At 38.5% G+C, this 19981-nt stretch overlaps 1 protein-coding gene across 1 annotated transcript in view; it reads right to left on the bottom strand.

Annotated features, from left to right (window-relative positions):
• The window catches only part of ZFPM2 (zinc finger protein, FOG family member 2), a 499657-nt gene extending 497861 nt beyond the window's left edge, over window positions 1–1796 (bottom strand). The window contains exon 1 of the mRNA XM_065902735.1: window positions 1573–1796. Within this exon, the coding sequence (XP_065758807.1) occupies window positions 1573–1612 (40 nt within the window). The 5' untranslated portion in view covers window positions 1613–1796. The remainder of the gene's footprint in view (window positions 1–1572) is intronic.
• Between the last annotated feature and the right edge of the window lie 18185 nt (window positions 1797–19981).

Below are 19981 nucleotides of genomic sequence, written 5' to 3'. Positions count from 1 at the left end.
TTGTCTTTAATAATGCTTATAATCATATCTTATAATAAGCAGTTTTGTACTACAAAATGCAACATTTATACACAGGGACCAGATCGATTTAGTTCTAAAAGGTAAAAAGCAATTAGTTGAAACCATGAATAATCACTCTGAAAAAAGGGAAAGTCTTCAAGAACAGTGTCTCTCTCTACTCAATTAAAATTGCTTTGAGCCCAAAGTTAAGTCCAGTCCTTGCTTTAACCCAAGTTGAAGCAATCCAAGAGAAGAAATCCACTAAAGAAAAGCTAGCGACTCTGCTTTGAGAGGCAAGGATCTAAATACTTATGTAGCAAACTGCTCACAACCTGGACCCCATTTTATACTGGATTAAGTTGCTTTATAGGATTTATTTCAAAACTACATTAAATGAAATTTCTAACACGAGGGGGTGCGTGTGATTAATAATCAAGGGGGAGGCAGTGTCATGAAAGCCTTTACCTAAAAGCACACGATAATCAGTTTTACATTAGTTGCCAGACTTCAAATAACACGAAGAAATGGACACACCGCATGGCTGGCAAAATAAAATAAAATAAGGCTGCTTCTCCTTTTCGGCCAAAGCGTTGAAGACATGTCGCAGGGCGACAGAACATTAGGGGGAGGCTAATCCCCAAGACGCGAAAAGTTGCCCGAGTTGAGCTCTGCGGGTGGGTGCTTTTCGGGCAGGTGCCTCTCGGCCCGCTGGGGACTCTCAGCACCGCCCAGGCCCCCGGGGGTCGGGGGCTTCAGGTCAGGCTCATCTGAGGCGCCCAGGCTGCCTTGAACTCCCGGCTTCCGCGCTGGGAAGTAGCCGGCGGCCCCTCCCCGCGAGGACCCGGCGCGCCCGCGGGGCCCGAGGTAACCCGCACGCCCACCGCGTAGAGCGTCCCGGTGCCGCGAGCGGGACGGGCCCGGAGCCCCCGGCCAGATCCGCCCGCGCCGGCCCCGCGCCCGCAGGGCGGAGGCTTAGGGCTGCCAGCGGCCGAGGCGCGAACTTTTACACCTACTTTTTGTTTCGCTTCGGCTGTGGCGTGGCGCTGGCACCGCCCCGGATCGGGACCCAGACACTGATTTTCCACCGCCTGGGGACGTGGCCTCCCTCGCCCCGAGGTCTCCACCAGTTGTTTCGGAGAACTAAGTTCTCCCTCTGGTTGCTAAAAAAAAAAAGTGGTCCCCAAGAGTAGCAGCCCGTCCAACGCAACAACAATGACCACAACCGCACAGATAACAACCTCCTGAGTGAGTTGGAGCTACCCAGCCAGGCTCCAGGCGGAAAAGCAGCGCTAAGTGCGCGCGGGGGTCAGAATTAAAAAGGACCCCGAGGGCGAAGGCTGAGCCGAGCCGGGAGCGGGCTGTTCCTTGCAGCCTCTTTCTCGCCCGGCGGTCGGGCTGTCCGTCTGTCTGTCTGTGCACGACTAGCTGTCCCTCCAGCCGCTCGAAGTTTGACAAATCCCGGGCAGCGGGAGCGGATTTCCCGGAGTCTGCCTCCCCTCCTTTTCCCGCCCCGCGCGCGCCCCCCGCCCCAGAAATAATCCCACCAACTCTCGGCCCCGCGTGCAAACTTACGTTTGATCTGCCGGGGTTTGCTCTGCTTTCGCCGGGACATTTCGGCGGCGGCCGCTGCCCCCGGGGCTCCCGCGGTGCCCGCGGTCGGGGCTGCCGCTCCCTCGGCTCCCGCCGCCGCCGCCGCCGCCGCCGCCGGCCGGGCTCGGGCCGCCGCCGGCCGGACTCCAGGTGCTCCGGGCACGCGGGATTCCGGGCGCTGGGCTCCTCCGGGAGCCGCGGATCCACGTTTGGAGATGAGCAGGCAAATGACGAGGGAGAGAGAGAGAGGAGAGGAGAGGAGAGGGGGCAGAGAGTGTGACAGGAGGGAGGGGAGGGGGAGTGGGAGAGCGCCGGGGTGGGGGAGAAGGGGAATTTTCAAACGGAGGCACCGGGAGAGAGAAAGGGGGGAAGGGGGGGCGGGAAGGGAGTGCGAGCGCAGGGGAGAGGGGGAGCGAGGGGGCGGAAGGCGCGCGAGGAGGCGCGCTCGCTCTCCCCGCTCTGGGCGGCTCGCGGGGCACGGACGCCGCCGTTCCGGGCCGCGCCGCTCTCGCTCTGCCGCGGGAGGTGGCGAGGCGCGGGAGGGAAGGAGGGGCGCGCCGGGGCTGCGGGGAGGGGGGACCGTTCCATCAGCGGACGGAGGATTGGCTACATCCAAAGCCAGCCCGGATGCACACTAGGGCCCTGGCCTGGTCGCGTGGGGTGCGAGGGGAGCGCGGCGGGGGGCTGGGGGGGCGGATAGAAAGCGGCGTGGGGCGGGCTTGGCGAGGGGCCACCTTCTGCAGTTGTCGCCGCGGCAGCTCGGGGCGTTCGCCCAGACCACCCCCGCCTTCTCTTCCTGGCAACTTCTTTCAACAGCCCCCTCTCGGATGGAGCCCCCACCCCACCCCCCCTCAGCTCTCCTCTCTCACGCCTCGTCTGTCCGGCGGGGCACAAAGAAATCTCAGTCTCTCCATAAACTTTGAGTTTCCAGTTAATGCCGCCCCTCCCCTAGCCCCCACCCCGCCCTTCCAGCTCTTTTGGCAGGAAGGTTTAGGCCACTGGCAGAATCCTCTTCGAGAGCCAGCTGGTCACAAATGCCAACTGTGTGTCTTGGGGCCAGTTAAGTCCCTCTCATCTGCCCAGGCTCTCCGGAGACCGGTTCACGGCTCTCAAGGTTCCCCGGAGACGGCTGCGGACACGGACCATCCGTCCCCCACGCCCCCACCCCTCACTTGGCCCGCAAGGATGAGATGCTGAATGGCGTCCTAAAAGCGCTCTGTCTCACCTCGAGTTTTCATTCTAAGGTTGTTGGTAAAAATTCCGAATTTGGAGACAGGCAGATATTTTTCTCACATCAGAAAGGAGGACCATTAACTAGGTGGTTAACCCTTCTGGGAAACGAATCGTCTCTAATCAGGACACTAACTTTTCGAGGAAGTCTGTGGAAGTTCTGAAGTCCCACCCTAGCCCCATAATATTTCATTCTTTTAGTTCTTCTGCCACAGGGAAGCAGCCAGCGACTAATAAAAGATTTGATCTTGCCATAATTTCCCAAGCAGGTAAGACCCAATAACTATTTCATGGTTCTTTAGTTTTTAAAGTTTTGTTTCATTATTATTCAATTATTGTGTGTGTAGTATGTCGGAAACTGCAAGCCAAAAGAACACATTTTGAAGTGATTTGCATAGTTATTATTTTGGCCAAGTTAAGCTGCATGAGGCTAGCTTTAGTTTCTCATAGTTTCGTGTACACTGAGTTTTAAGTATATTCTCCCAGGTTGACTTGAAGGAGCCTCTATCTAAGAGACACTGGAACTGGCTGCTTTATGTAATCAGTATTTACTAATAAACTCCACTGCAGTTAACATGTATCCACCAGATACTGCCGACTTTTCCCCCCCAGGTTGTGAGATCATCCATTCTGATCTGAAATCGTGCCCCCCTTTGTTTGGTTGACTAACATCCCGGTGAGCCCCGCCAAACTCCACACGCTAAAAGGGTCTGGAGGTCAGCAGAGAGCCTGGGCTGATTGAGCATAATGCAGGCTGCTCCGCGTGCGGGAGGCACTGTAATCAGTGTCATTTATAACCCCATCAGGACATCTTCTGGAAGGTGTAAAGAGTTGCCCTGTGAAAGGTATGGCTGAGAGAATCTTAATACAGAGCTGAAGACCAATTGCGAATGTTATTACATTACCATTAGCACTATTACCATAGAGGTTGTAAGAATACATGGTTCTTGGCAGTGGAAACGCACTGACAAAGTCCCTCCCTTGAAGAACCAACAAATTAAAGTCGTAAGTACCATGAAAAGCAGGGTTATTTGTGTTTGTATTGTGGAATGAATAAGCAGACAGAACTACAGATTTTTGCCTCCTTAATTTCCAATTCATTACAATTAAATTGGTATACCTAGAACTGAATTATTATATATTCTGCCTTCTAAAGACTTTTTACAAAACTGGCTGACTTTTTTTTATATCGCCCAAAAGGAATGCCCATTGGAATAAGATACCATAACAGTTAGTGTTTCCTTTGGCATTTGAAATGGTTAAATATGCAAAGCAGAAGAGAAACAAATAAATCTCAACTAAATACTCACTTTAAAAGCTGAAAGGAGCAAAAGTCAGAGAATTCAAGACAAGATTGATAAGATAACCTGATTACAGTATTAGAAATAAAGAGAGCTCATCTAAATTTATAAATAGATATATTAGTATAGTCAACATGAATGAATTAAACTAAGGAATACTGTTACATTTTGTGTTTTCTCATCATTTTAATGAGAATGTTAATGATATTTAAAGTTTAATTTTTCTTTTTCTCATTTAATTCACTAAGGTTATAAAATAAAATGACAGCAAAACCTATAAGCAATTATCTCTGTCCAAATGGATATAGCAGCTCCAAACCACAGCTACATGACTATCAAACAATGATTATGAAAACCACAATTGAGAAAAGCATCAGAGAATGATATTGCAAAACCACAGCAACAAATGTGTCTGCGATATTGAAAACCACAATTCACAACTAATACCCTGTGTATTGCAAATTACTATTTAACTATAAATGTGAAAATGTATAAGTAACAGCACAAAATAATTTCTCATTTACTTAAAAATGAATTATTCATTTTCTAGACTCACTGATTTCATCTCTGCATAATGGTTCATTTTGAAAAGTTTCTTTTTTCAAAGACAAATCATTTTAAATCACATAAGTAAGTTACTTTAAAAGCAGAAAATATGCAACTTTTAATAACATTTCCTCAAATGTTAAAAGAATTGATCTGAAACCCATCTGAAATAAAGAAACATCTACCTCAGTCTAGCTTTCTTCATAAAATTTTTCAGGAGCAAAAAGGATTGGAGTGGAAACTGTTTAGAGAAAAAGAAAAAAAAAAAAGCTTCAAGTATCTATTACACCTTCAACGAGAACATAATTGTATTTCCTTAAATCATCATTTTAGCTAGAAAATATACATCTGACAATAATGTAGGTTGCCAATACCAAAACTACTTTAATATGCAAACCAAATGTTTATTCACAAGTGAATAAAAGAATATTATTTATAAATTTATAGAGTTTCCAGATTTAGCAAATTAAAATACAGGTAGCCCAGTTAAATTTTAATTTCAAATAGGCAACAATAGATTTTTTAGGGTAAGTATGTTCCATGTAATGTTTGGTACATACTTATCCTAAAAAATAATCATTGCTTAACTGATAGTCATATTTAACTGGGCATTCTGTATTTTATCTGGCAAACTTACAAGTTTTCACAAATTTATGGTTTTTTATAATATTCTTTATAGAAAGGTAGGGAAACCCTACAGTATTTCCTGTAGATATAGATATACTTTATTCTTGAACATCATATTATTTAGGGAAGGTAATGCAGAAGAAGTAAATTTCTATAAAAAAATCCTCTATTTGGCACAGTACCGAAAGGTGCTGTCCATGTAAATGGATTGCATTCATGTCTGTCTCACTCTTGCATTTGTTTTTAAAATGTGTTTTTTTCCTCTGAGGGATCAACAAATTGATAAAGCAACCTCCCAGCCCACATCTTATTTGGCAGCAAGCTGCCTCCTTTATTATGGGAATAAACAATATTCAAAAGCTTCAGAAAGACTTAATTTTTTGCCCTTGTATCCTCACCAGAAATTGAATACAGTTTATCTGCCTTGATTTAAGATTGTGACACTGAATTGAACAAGAATGCAGTGTGAAAATAGTGTTTAGTGTTTGTGTATCTTTGTAATTTCAGCAGTTTAAAAATAAAAATCAACAAATTCATCTAAATGGCATTCCTATGTTGTAACTATGAAAAGGACTGTCTGTTTACTCGCTAAGGCGCCAAGAGCTTTGAAAACATTCAGTCAATCTAGATCCAAGGGTTAACTTGGTCTTTGTGTAGACGGTCAATTCACTTGATAGAAGTATATATGTACAAAAATTTACTAAAGGGCAGGTCTATTTAATTAATGAATTCATTGAATTTTCAAAAAAAATCTGTGAAAAAGATCTCTGAACCCATATGGGTTAAGAATGGCTATTCTCTTCATGTGTAAATTTTTATGATGCACTGAAAAATATGAATGATTTAAGTTTTTATTCTTTGCAATCGGCCTTTATGTCCAAATTACTATTCTAATAGAGGAAAATCATAGGATGAACTCTATTACAAAAAAAAAATGTATTTGTTGCTAAGTCTGCATAACACAACTCCAATTACAAAATAAATACTGAAAGAGTAATGCCTTAATTTTAGTAAACATCTGTTGACTTTGCCTCCCTAGTATCGATTCCTTCTCCTCCTGGTAATAGTGCTGTGACGTCTTTTGAAGAACCACTCTTCCAGACCTTCTCTTTGGTCATGTGATGCTAGTGTGCCCTTCCCCAGCGCCCCAATCCCTGACCAGTCAGAATATTTCGTTTGTACTGATTCAAATTGTTTCTATGGGAGTCAGCCCTGCCTGGAACTTGACCCTAAAACCACTGAGGAAAGGGTGCTGTTATTCTGCTGGGATTGCTATACTGGAAGAATGTTGTTGCTGTTGTTCTTTAGCTCCTAAGTCATGTCCAACTTGTCTATGACCCCATGAACTGTAGCCCACCAGCCTCCATGTCTCAGAGATAAAGAACCTGCCTGCCAAGCAGGAGATGCAGGTTCAATCCCTGTGTCAGGAAGGTTCCTGAAGAAGGAAATGGCAACCCATTCCACTATTCTTGCCTGGGAAATCCCTATGGACCCTGGAAGAATGCAAATTTAATATTGCTTTTGGCCATCCTCGATGGAAGAATATGTTTTAGATAACTAATTCTGTCTTATCTTGTCTCAGGATCTGATTTTTGGGAAATCCAAGCCAAGACACCCATCAACATTCCAATATTACTTTTTTTTTTTTTTTTGGTTCTATCCGTATTACCTATTCATCTACATAGACGTTAGAGTCTTGGTCATTTCCATTATATTGTATCTTTATATGTTTAACTAGGCTAATCTCTCTACACCTTTGTAGTCCTAGTGTAGATACCATTTTTCACAGAAAGACTTCCCTGACTTCCCAAGTCTGAGTCAGATACCTCTTCTCAGTTAGCTTCACAACCTTTTTTGACCATCACTTGTTGCATTGTATTATACTGGCAGTTTAATTACATATAAATTAAATCCTCACCAGCCCCCTCCCTATCCTAATACACCTAACTAGATAGGTGTATTTCAGAATTTCAGAAAAAAAGAAATTCGTAAGTTTTAAATCGGGTGCCATTGTGAGTAGCATGGTGAAATCTCATACCAACCCACTTCACCAGCTGTGAGGGCAAGAAATACATCTGCCTTCAGAACTGCATCCCCATGCTGGACACACAAAAGGTCTTAACATGATTACTGAAAGAAGAAGCAAGGTTAGGATTATCTCGTTTTATCTGGGCACTCTTACAGTCCCAGTCTGCATCCACATATGCACAGGGGCAACGAGTGGCTGCCATGTTTGTGCAACATGACTCCGTGTTCCTGATTACAGATGCTTGGACCAAAGGGAGTACCTGCCTCAAATATGAGCAGTCAAATTTCTCCCTCAGGGATCTAGAGTTAGTATCAAGAGTTTCATCTTTACAAGGGCTAGTTTCTTAAATGAATGAAAAATGAAATGAATGGTGAATTTCATAATGAATGAAATTATGGCATGGTTACCACCAATGTGAACGGAGTAACAGCAATAGATGCCAGTAGACAGAAAAAGAAAGAAAATAAACAGTAAGAGAACTGGGAATATGAAATGGTATTCCATGTTCTGTTCCAGTCCCTTCATAGACTTCTGCCCTTGACATCACTGAGATACTTATGTCTCCTTAAAATAAATTCCTCCCCATCTTTCTTTTTAAAGTTATTTTTGGCCTATATTTGCATTAGTTGTTTCCTGTTACATTCAAGCCAAAAGACAAAATTAGTAATCCACGACTTTAGTTTGCTTAACTATTCAATAGCCCTCTTTATCCACAGTTTTACCCTGTGGTTTGTTACCAGTGGCCAGCCATGATCCCAAAATATTAAATGGAAAATTTCAGAAAAAAAGGAAATTCATAAGTTTTAAATTGGGTACCATTGTGAGTAGCATGGTGAAATCTCGTACCAACCCACTTCATTCCTCCCCCTCCACCCCCACCATATGAATCATCCTTTTGTTCAGAGAATCTCACCCAATTTAGTCACTTAGTAATCATCTTAGTTATCGAATCAAATGCTGCAGTATCAAGGTGCTTGTGTTCAAGTCACCCTTATTTTTGTTAATACTGGCTCCAAAGGGCAAGAATAGTGATGCTCAAAGTCAGATGTGCCAAAGAGAAGCTTTAAAGTGCTTCCTTTAGGTGAAATGATGAAAGTTCTCAATTTAATGAAGAAAAAAAAATTGTATGCTAAGATTGCTAAGACCTCCAATAAGAAGGAATCCTCTATCCCTAAACTGTGAAAAAAGAAAAAGAAATTCATATTAGTTTTTCTGTTGCACCTCAAACTGAAATGTTATGACCAGAGCGCAGGGTCAGTGCTTAGTTATGATAGAAAAAGCTCTGTATTTGTGCACTAAGATATTTTGAGAGAGAGACACCACATTCACATAGCTTTTATTACTGTATATTATAATCATTCGGTTTCATTTTTATTGTTGTTAATCTCTTGCTGTGCCTAGTTTATAAATAAATTTTATTATAGCTATGTATGTATAGGAAAGTGCTTCCTTGGTGGCTCAGCTGGTAAAGAATCTGCCTGCAATGCAGGAGACCTGGGTTCAATCCCTGGGTCTGGAAGATCCCCTGAAGAAGGGGATGGGTATGTATTCCAGTATTCTTACCTGGAGAATTTCATGGATAGAGGAGCCTGGCATGCTACAGTCCGTGTGATCACAAAGAGTTGGACACGACTGAGTGACTAACATGCACATGTATATGAAAGAGCAGTATATATAGAGCTCTGTAGTATCAGAAGTTTCAGGCATTCACTGGGGGCTTGGAGTATATCCCCCACAGATAAGGGGGGACCACTGTATTTAGAAATAGCAAACTAACTGAATTTTCTATTTTCCTACAGAAAGTATTGTATATGAAAGTATTGTATTAGTCTGAGTTCTTCAGAGAAACAAACCAATAATATGTACACGGAGAGATGATAGGAAATTGACTCACAGTAGCAGAGGCTGAGAAGTTCCTGAATTTTCAGTTGACCAGGCAGAGTCTGAATTTGAATGTCTGAGAACCAGGCGAGCTGATGGTAAAAGTTCCAGTCAGAGTACTCTCTGAGGGTAGGAGGAGACCCATGTCCCAGCTGGGAAACCATCAGGCAGAAAGGGAATTCTCACTTACTCTGCCTTTTTGTTCTAATCAGTTCATCAATGGATTGGTCAAGGCCTACCCATGTTGAGGAGGGCAATCTGCTTTACTCAGCCTGCCAACTCAAATGCTAATCTCATCTGAAAACACACTCACAGACACATCCAGATTTTTTTTTTTTTTTTTAACTAACTCTCTGGGCAATCAGTGGCCCAGTCAAGTTGGCACAAAAAATTAACCATCATCAACACTTTCAATGATGTTTTTCCCAAAGCAACTTTGAAATAGCAAAGAACATTCTTAGAAATGTTAAGTGGGAAATCTACAATTTTCATGTAGATAAATAAGGATGTTATCAATTACTGATTTGGGGCATTCACTTCAACCAAGGGTAAATCTTGGAGAAAAGGTAGTGTTTTCAAATTCAGTGTTCCTGGAGGGCGTGATGACTGATTGACATGCCCATCTATAAGCTTCCTGATTACATCTATTTTGTCCCCAGATGTCTGATTTTATTTTCAACTTTACTTTGCCACATTTGAATAACCATCTAACAGATTACCTTGCACATAAATTTTATGAATGTTGCTATAATTTGCATGAATTATGTTTATACTTCTGTGGTAGATTTTATTTTCCAACCTATAACTTTTGCCATAAATTCCTAAATGCAAAAGAAGAAATTAAACAGCTTCTTGAGAACATTTGCTATGTGTATAGACTTAATCAGATCACTTATCTTTGCTTTTATCTACTTGTCAAAGTGTATTAAAATAATGCATTAGGAGTGGATTTAGGGTGAACTGAAGATGTAGGATTATGAATAACCATGCTAGGGCATACTGATAATGAAATCATCTAAAAGAAGCTGAAAAGGATAATTATATCACTTTTAAAATGCATCTTATAATAAAAATTAAACTATACGACTAATATACTCCTTTAAAAATTATTTTTATTTTGATTAAACAAATAGATGTACATAGCTTTAAGGGTCAAATAGATTTTCAAGGCTTATAATAAAAATTAGCAGTCGCTTTTCCTATTTAACAGCCCAGTGACAATTCCTGCTCTCAAAGGTATAATCACTGTCACATCTTTTTAGCTAATTTTCCTGATGCTCATTTCATATTTCTAAATAACATGCTTTACTACTTTAAACAATTATTAGTTTAGATATTATTGAATATATCACCATCTACTATAAAGTTATGAAGATATAATGGCTTTATATATCCATAACACACATTATTCAAATATTTTAGTAATTCAAAAGTTTATATTTTATTAACAGTCTATATAGGCTATGATGATTGTGTTTTCTTTTGATCTCTTTGTTTTTCCTGGTTAATAATTACTTTCTTTGTCATTTTCTCAGTTTTCCATGACCTATCACTACTTTATCCCCAAATTATTAGCCAATGTAATACTGTCCAGTATGTTATTACATCAGTACATTCAAAGATATTAATTAGCAGGTCATTTTCTGCCCCTGCATGCAGGTGTCCTTGTAATCTTTCATCCTTTTGCTCAATTCTAGACTAATTGCTTTCTGTGACTAAAACTTCCTTTTCATCATCCCCTGAGAATTCTCTTAATTTTGTCATGTATTATATTCTAGATTTCTTGAATACTGTGTAGTCCTCTTTCATGGTTTATTGCCCCCCTTTTTTCTCTTTCTTTCTTTCTCTCCCTGTCTCCCCCCTCCCTCCCTTCCTTGCTTTCATTTTTCTTTATTTTTCTTTTTGTTGTTGATTTTGAATAAAATTTCATGTAGCTTCCTGAGACAATTTATATACAAGGTATGTTTTTTAAGATTTTTGCAAGACTAAATAATTTCTTTTTTAAATTCTACTCTCATACATGACATATACGGGCTTCCCAGGTAGTTCCTAGTGGTAAAGAACTCCCCGGCCATTGCAGGAGACTTAAGAGACTCAAATTCGATCCCTGGGTCAGGATGATCCCATGGAGAGGGTAATGGCTACTCTTACCTGTATTCTTGCCTGGAGAACTGTATGGACAGAGGAACCTGGTGGGCGATAGTCCATGGGGTCACAGAGAGTCGGGTACAACTGAAGCAACATAGCATACATGACATATAGATTGAGAGATTGTAGAATTCTAAGGTGCAAATTATTTTCCATGAATTTTTTTCTTTTATTTTTCCAGTTTTATTGAAATATAATTTATATATCACTTTATATAATTTTAGAAGTATAATATGATTTGATATACATATATTGTTTAATATATAACATGGAGTACATAATCTAATATATATATATATACATAATGTATGTATAAATATATAACATATATCATTAAATATATACCAAGGGCTTCCCTGGTAGCTCACCTACTAAAGAATCCACCTGCAATGCAGGGGACCCAGTTTTGGTCCCTGGGTCAGGAAGATCCCCTGGAGAAGGGAATGGCTACCCATTCCAGTATTCTTGCCTGAAGAATTCCATGGACAGAGGAGCCTGGCAGGCTACAGTCTGTGGGGTTGCAAAGAGTCGTACAAGACTGAGCGACTTTTAATAGAACAGATTGTTAAATGATTATCACAATGGAGTTAGTTAACACCACCATCATCTCACATAATTTGTGTGTTTATGTTTCTATGTGGTGAGAACATTTTAAGATTTATTTTTAGCAACTTTCAAATATGGTATGCGCTGCTGCTAAGTCGCTTCAGTCGTGTCCGACTCTGTGCGACCCCATGGACAGCAGCCCATGAGGCTCCTCTGTCCACGGGATTTTCTGGGCAGGAATACTGGAGCGGGTTGCCATTTCCTTCTCTGCAAATATGGTATAGAATATTGTTAACTACAGTTAGCATGCTGTACATTAAATCCTCAGGACTTACTGTATGATTGGAAATTTCTACCCTGGAACCAGCATCTCCTCATCTCCTCCACTCCCTACCTGTGGCAAACACCATTCTGCTCTGAGCTTAGCATTTTAAATTTCCACATATAAGTAATATCATACAGTGTTTGCATTTTTCTGTCTGACTTATTTCACTTAGCATAATGCTCTCAAGTTTCATACATGTCTCAACTGGAAGGATTTCTTTCTTTCTCAGGTTGAGTAATATTCATAACTGAATATTCTTAACTCATTAATTCACCAGTAGACAGACACTTATATTGTTTTTATATCTTGGCTATTGGGAATAGTGTGGCAATGAACATGGAATGTGTATATTTAAGATCCTTATTTTATTTCCTTTGAATATATACCCAGAAGTGGGATTGCTGTGTTACATGGTAGTCTTATTTTTAATTTTTTGAGGAACCTTCATACTGCTTTCCATATTTCCATTTTACATTTGCAATTTACATTTTCATCTGTAGTATACAAGGATTCCCTTTTCTCCACATCTTTACCAACATTGTTTAGTCTCTTGTCTTTTTTATACAGCCGTTCTAACAGTGAAGTGTTATCTCGTGGTTTTGATTTTCGTTTCCTTGATGATTAGTCATGTTAAGAATCTTTTCAAGTGCTTTTCCCTACGTCATTGAAAAAATGTCTGCTCATGTCATCTGTCCATTTTTTATTTGATTTTTTTTATGCCACTGAGTTGTAAGGGTTCCTTGTATTTTTCATTATTAACCCCTTATCAGATTGATGTTTTGCAAATAATTTCTTCTGTTCTGTATGTTGCCTTTTCATTTTATTGATCATTTCTTTTGCTGTGCAAAAGCTTTTTAGTTTGATGTATTTCAGTTTATTTATTTTTATTTTTGTTACTTGTGCATTTGGTGACATATCCAAATGATTGTTGCCAAGACCAATATCCAGGACCTTTCCCCTGTTTTCTCCTAATAGTTTCACTGTTTCAGATCTTATATTTAAGTCTATATTTCAAATTAATTTTTTTAAGTGGTGTAGAAAAGGGGCCAGTTTCATTCTTTTGCATGTGATTGTACACTTCTCAGTACCATTTATAGAAGAGACTGTCTTTTCTCCATTGAGTATCTCTTGTAAAATATTAGTTGAAGCTAAATATGAGAATTTATTTCTGAGCTCTAGATTCCATTCTATTGGTTTCTATGTATTTTTGTGTCAGTACCATATTGTTTTGATTCCAGTAGCTTTCAAATATAGTTTAAAATCAGGAAGTGTGATCTTTCACCCTTGTTGTTTTTTCTCAGAAATGCTTTGGGTGTCTGGGGTCTTTTGTGCCTCCATATGAATTTTAGAATTATTTTTCTTTTTTAGTGAAAAATGTCATTGGAATTTTTATGAGTTGCACTGACTCTATAGATGGCTTTCAATAGTATGGATATTATTAAAATATCAATTCCTCAAATTCATAATCATGGGATAACTTTCCATCTATTTTTGTCTTCAATTTCTTGTATCAATGTCTTATAAACATCAGAATGAAGATATTGGTTAAATTTATTCCTAAGTGTTTTTTAGATGCTATTTTAAATGGCATTGTTCTCTTATGGCCTTTTTCAGATGGTTCATTGTTAGTGTTTAGAAACACAGTTGACTTTTGTATATTACTTTTATGTACTAGAACTTTACTGAATTCATTTAAATTGGGTCTAACAGTTTTTGGTGGACCCTTTGGTATTTTTCTAAATATAAGATCATATCACCTGGAAACAGGGCAATTTAACTTCTCTTCCTTACTGATTTGGTTGTCTTTTGTTTTCTTCCCTAATTATTCTGGTTAGGACTTTCAATATGTTGAATAGGAGTATTAACAGTGGGGATCCTTGTCTTATTCTTGATATTGGAGAAAAAGCTTTTAACCTTTCACCATTGAGTATGATGCTATTTTGGGGCTTGTCATATATGGACTTTATTATATTGAGGTGTGTTCCTTCTATATTCAATTTCTGGAGTGTTTATCATGAAAGAATACTGAATTTTTTCAATTTTTTTTTCTGCATCTATTGAGATGTTCATATAATTTTAGTCTTGCATTCTATCAGTGTGGTGAATCACATTGATTAATTTGTGTATGTTGAACCATCCTTGAATCCCATCCTTGAATAAATTACATTTTTTCACAGTGTATGATTCTGTTAGTGTGTTACTCAATTTGGTTTGCTAATACATTGTTGACAATGTTTACATCTATATTCATGTGAAATATCAGTCTGCAGTTTTCTTATAGTATCCTTATATGACTTATATGTCAGAATAATGCTGGTCTTGTAAAACAAGTTTGGAAAATCTCACCTCCTTTTTAGTTTTTCTGAAGAGTTAATGTTAATTTAATTAACATTAAATTAACAGAAATGTTAATTTCCATATTTGTGAATTTTCCAGGTTTTATGTTGTTATTGATTTCTAGTTTCATCCCATTGGGATAAAAAGATACTTGGTATAAATTCAATCTTCTTAAAGAAATGATTGGTAATAGTTCTTCTTTAAATATTGAATAGAATTCACCAGTGAAGCCATCTCATCCTGGGCTTTTTTTGTTGTTGTTTGTTTGTTTGGAGATTTTTGATTATGTGATCTCCTGACTAGTAATTGGCCTGTTCGTATTTTCAATATCTTTATGATTCAGACTTGGTAGGTTGTATGTATCTAGGCATGTATTCATTACTTTTAGGTTAACCAACTTACTGGCATATGATTATTTACAAGTAGTCGCTTATGATCTTTTCCTTTTCTGTGATATCATTTGTAATGTGTCCTTTTTCATCTCTGATTTTGTTTGAATCTTCTCTCTTTTTTCTTAGTCCTTATTATTTCCTTTCTGTTGCTAACATTGGGCTTAGTTTATTCTTCCTTTTCTAATTCCTATGTAAAGTTAAGTTTTTATTTGAGATCTTTTTTTGAGTGTAATATAGAAGTTTACCACTGTGAACTTTCTTGTTAGTACTGCTTTTGCTGCATCCTAAAAGTTTTGGCATGTTGACTTTCCACTTTTGTTTGTTTTAAAGTATTTTTTATTTCACTTTAGATTTCTTTATCCATGGATTGTTTAGAAGTGGTACTTTCCATAGTTGTGAATATTCTAGTTTTTCTGTTGTTATTGATTTCTAGTTTCATTCCATTGTGCTCAAAGAGATACTTGATATAATTTCAATCTTCTTAAATTTGCTAAGACTTTTTTTTTTACTTAACATATGATCTATTCTGGAGAATTTTATGTGCACTTGAGAATAATGTGTATTCTACAAATATTACATGCAATATTCTATGACTGTTAAGTCCATTTCATATAAAATATAATTCAAGTGCAGCATTCCCTTATTGATTTTCTATCTGAATGATCTATCCATTGTTGAAAGTGGGTATTGATGTCCCTTGATATTCTACTATTTTTTTCTGTTGTCTAGTTCTCCCTTCATATCTGCTAATATATGCTTAGTATGTTTAGATCCTCTTACATTAGGTGCACATGTGTTTATGATTGTTATAGACTCTTGATGCATTGACCCTATTTATCATTATATAGTAAGCTCCCTTTTTCTCTTATTACAGTTTTTTTTTTTTACTTAAATTGATTTTTAAATTTTGATTAAATTAATCATCCCTCTATGCCTTTTGATTAGAGAATTTAATCCATTTACATTTAAAGTAATTACTGATAAGTAGGGTGGTAAAGAATCCACCTGCCAATGCAGGAGATGCAGGAGACACAGGTTTTGTCCCTGGGTCAGAACAATCCCCTGGAGTAGGAAATGGCAACCCACTCCAGAATTCTTGCCTTGAAAATTCCACGGACAGAGGAGTCTGGTGAGTTACAGTCCATGGGGTCCCAAAGAGTTGGACATGACTGCAACTGAGCACACACACAAAGATGTTACTAATGCCATACTATTGTTTTCTGGCTTTTATGTGTTTCCCTCTTTCTTTCTTTCTGTTTTTCTTTGTGAACTGATGATTTTCCATAGTGGTATGATTTGACTTCCTTCTCGTTGCTTTTTGTATATCTAGTATAGTTGTTTGTTTTGTGGTCGCCATTGCATTTATATAAAACATTTTATAGATATAATGGTGTTTTAACTAATAAATTAAGTTTTATTGCATATGATAATTCTGACTTTTTATTCTCCCTTATTGATTTTTTGATGTCACAATTTACCTCTTTTTATTTTGTGTATTTGTTAGCAATTTAGAGTAGCTAAAGTTATTTTTAAAATTCCTGACCCTTAATCTTTATCCTATAGTTTAATGACTAACTCATCATAAAATTACAGAAATAGAGTTTTATAATCTGACCATATACTTGCCTTTACCAGTGTTGTATATCTTCATATGTTTTCATGTTAATAACTAGAGTTCTTTTATTTTAGCTTGAAGAACTCCTTTCAGCATTTCATTAAAGCAAGTCTAGTGATGATGAACTTTCTTAGCTTTTGTTTGTCTATGAATGGCTTTATCTCTCTTTCATTTCTTAAGGACAATTTTGCAAGATAAAGTACTCTTGATTGGAAGTTTTTTTTTTCTTTCAATATTTTGAATAAATTATTCCACTGCCTCCTAGTCTGTAAGCTTTCTGCTGATAAATCCTCTGATATGCTTAAGGAGTTTCCTTTGTAAGTAATAAGCTTCTTTTCTCTTTCTTCTAATATTCTCTCTTTATCTTTGATTTTAGATTTTTTATTATAATTATAATGTGTCTTGAAGAAGATATTTTGAGTTGACTTTGTTTGGGCACCTATGATCTTAAAGAACATGAGTGGCCAAATCTTTCCCCAGTTTTTAGAAAGTTTTCTATAATTATTTTTTAAAATAAGTTTTCTATTCTCTTTTCCTATCCTTCAGGAACTCCAGTAATTTGCAAATTGGTTCATTTGATTGTATACCAGAGATCACACAAACTTTCTTCACTTTTTTATTATTACTTTTTCTTTGTTCTCTGAATGGATAGTTTCAAAGGTTCTGTCTTCTATTTCTTAGGTTCTTTATTTTACTTAATTCATTTTGTTGCTGATACCCTCCATTGCATTTTTTGTTTCATTCATTGCATTCTTTACCTCACTAGTTTTATTTTATGATTCTTTTGAATGATTTCTAACTCTATTCAACTTTTCATTTTGTTTATAATTTGTTTACCTGGCTTATTGAATTGTGTCTCTCTATTTTCTTATAGCTCAGTGAGCTTTCACAAGCAGTTATTTTTCATTTTTTATTAGGCAATTTGCAGCTCTCTATGTCTTTTGGGTTATTATAATACATTTGGATTATTATAATATGTTTGTGGTGTCATATTTCCTTGATTTTTCATACTCCTTGAAGTCTTAACATTGTTGACTTCACATTTTAATTAGTGGTCACATCCTCCAATCTTTACTGGCTGACTTTAGAAAAAAATTACCTTCTTTTATGCCTACTAGGGTTTCTGAGGTTTTCTTGGACATTCTTTGGATATTCTTGCTCCACACTTCTTGCTCCCTCTTGTGGCAGAATTATTAACCTTATGTGCTTTCTCTTTATCCTGCTGCACAGAGGGCCAATTACTGACAAACTCCTTTTTGCTTACTCAAAGGCAGTATTAAACGTGTTAAATATTTGAGTTTGTGGTCACTTCCTCACCCACCGATTCTGTTCAGCTTTCTGCACATGCTCACTGACTGTCTGATGAAACTTGTTCTTGCCACCACCAGGAGCTGTGCAGGGAGTTGGTCACGGAGTTGAGGTGTTTTGGCTGCAGTGCAGCGTGCTGTGGGTGCCTGTATGTCAGTTACATGGATCCACGGGTGAGGCACCCCAGTGACTATGAACTGGGTTTCTTGTTGGAGTCCATGATGCAGTTTAGTAGGATCCATGTTCCTCTCATGCATTCCTGGATGCTGTTCTCCTAGCTGTTTGCTATCTCTCAGTCCTACAGCTTATAACTCAGTCCTCCAGATAAGAGTGAGAGAGAAATCGGCCTCTGGAAGCATACCACAGAGCTCAGAGAGTTAGTCACTTACTCATGTTCATATTTTCTTCCAAAGGAGAAATCACAGACTGAAAACCACTTTCTTGAAACTGAACTATGTGATATGGTGGGAGTGGGGTGGGTAGGGGGGGATGATGTGGCAAACTCAAGCTGTTCCCTTCACCTTCTTCAATTTGTCCATTCTCAGATTTTTCGCTCTAATAATGGGTTGGAACTTCTCTACTGGACTCCTGAACTTCCACAGAAACTCTTTCATCCGTGAATGATTGTCTAGTCTGTGTTCTCCGGGTCTCCTGGTCTGTGAACAAGAAGTCCCAGAGCCGGTTCATGGGCCACTGCAGGATCCACAGCCAGAAGCAAAGTCTGTTTGCTTACTACCCTATGCATAAGTGGTCAAGACTTTTCCTGGGTACCTTGGTATGGTGGTGTTGGATCCCAACACTTCCACAAAAGCACTTTTTCCTGTAATGGTGGCCAAATAATTGTTGATGGAGGGATTCCACAAAGGATAAATTATTCAACCTTCTAACTAACATTACTCACCTCCTTCAATTTTTGAATACAGTGCTTGATTGGCATCTATTTCCAGTGTTGCTCTGAGAAGTCTGACACTATTGTGATTCCTTATCCACTGAATGTAGCCTGCTTTCTTCCCCCAGTCACTCCCTAAATGCTTTCAAGACCTTCTCTTTACCCTCGGCCTTCTGAAATTTAGTAATGTGAGAATATGTCTCCCCATCTTTCCAGGTACTGAGCTGGGTACTTATTGAGCCATTTTAGTCTAGAAACCTGTGGTTTGCCATCGGTTCTGATAAGTTTCCTTGTATTATGTCTTTCTTTGGATTAATTGTTATCTTGGGCCTCCTTGAATGGATACTAGTTTTCCTTCACTTCTTTCTTTTTTACTTTCTGGAAAATTTCTTTAGTTTGTTCTTCTGAATCTTCACTGCAATTTTTATTTATGTGATGATGTTTTAATATTTAAACTTCTTTTTTGTTTTCTAAAGGGTCTTTTTCAACATCCTGTTTTTTCTTCTCTTTTTCTCTCTGTTGCCAGTAATTATAGATTTTATTTTTTGAAGATTTCTTTAGTTCCCTGAAACTTGTCTGTTTCTTCAGTGTTTACCTTTTTCTTTCATATTAGGATTTTTCCATATACCTTTGGTTATTCTTGGTTTTCTCTTTCTAATACTTTTGACACACTAAAACCTTTATTGGAAGTTTGTGCCTATGGATAGAATGGAGTTTGGGTGGTGCTTGTCAAAGGGTAGACTTTGGGTGATAGAGCAGGGATCTTGATGACGAAGGTTCCTGTCCATACTTCTAAGTATGTTTATCTTGAGTTCAACACAGAATTCATCTTGAGAAACTTTTCTTGAGTTTCTCCCAGAAGAAAAATTATTCAGTCCTTAGTCAGAGAAGAGCTTTAATATCTCATGGCTCAGTGTGTAGACTTTCATTTAATCTCTCCTTCAGATATAGTGTTCACACCTTTGGTTAATATCACCAAATACAAAATCTCTCTGGGTTTACTCTCTAATGAGTAAGTCTCAGCTTTCAGTAAGATATGGTGATGTTGACATCTGGCTGTGTGGTATAGGAGGAAGTTTAGAGGTATCTAACCTTACACAAACCAATCCTTGTATTTTCAATTGCACCTGCATCTCACTTTCAGGGATATCTGTTATTTCTATCCCATACTTTTTCTTTTCTTTTCACTCTCTCTTTTATGAAGTAGGTCCTTAAAT

This window comes from Muntiacus reevesi, chromosome 12, assembly GCF_963930625.1.
Source record: "Muntiacus reevesi chromosome 12, mMunRee1.1, whole genome shotgun sequence".
Classification (NCBI taxonomy): Eukaryota; Metazoa; Chordata; class Mammalia; order Artiodactyla; family Cervidae; genus Muntiacus; species Muntiacus reevesi.
Note: the sequence above shows the minus strand (reverse complement) of the source record. Positions and strands in the feature narration are given on the sequence as shown.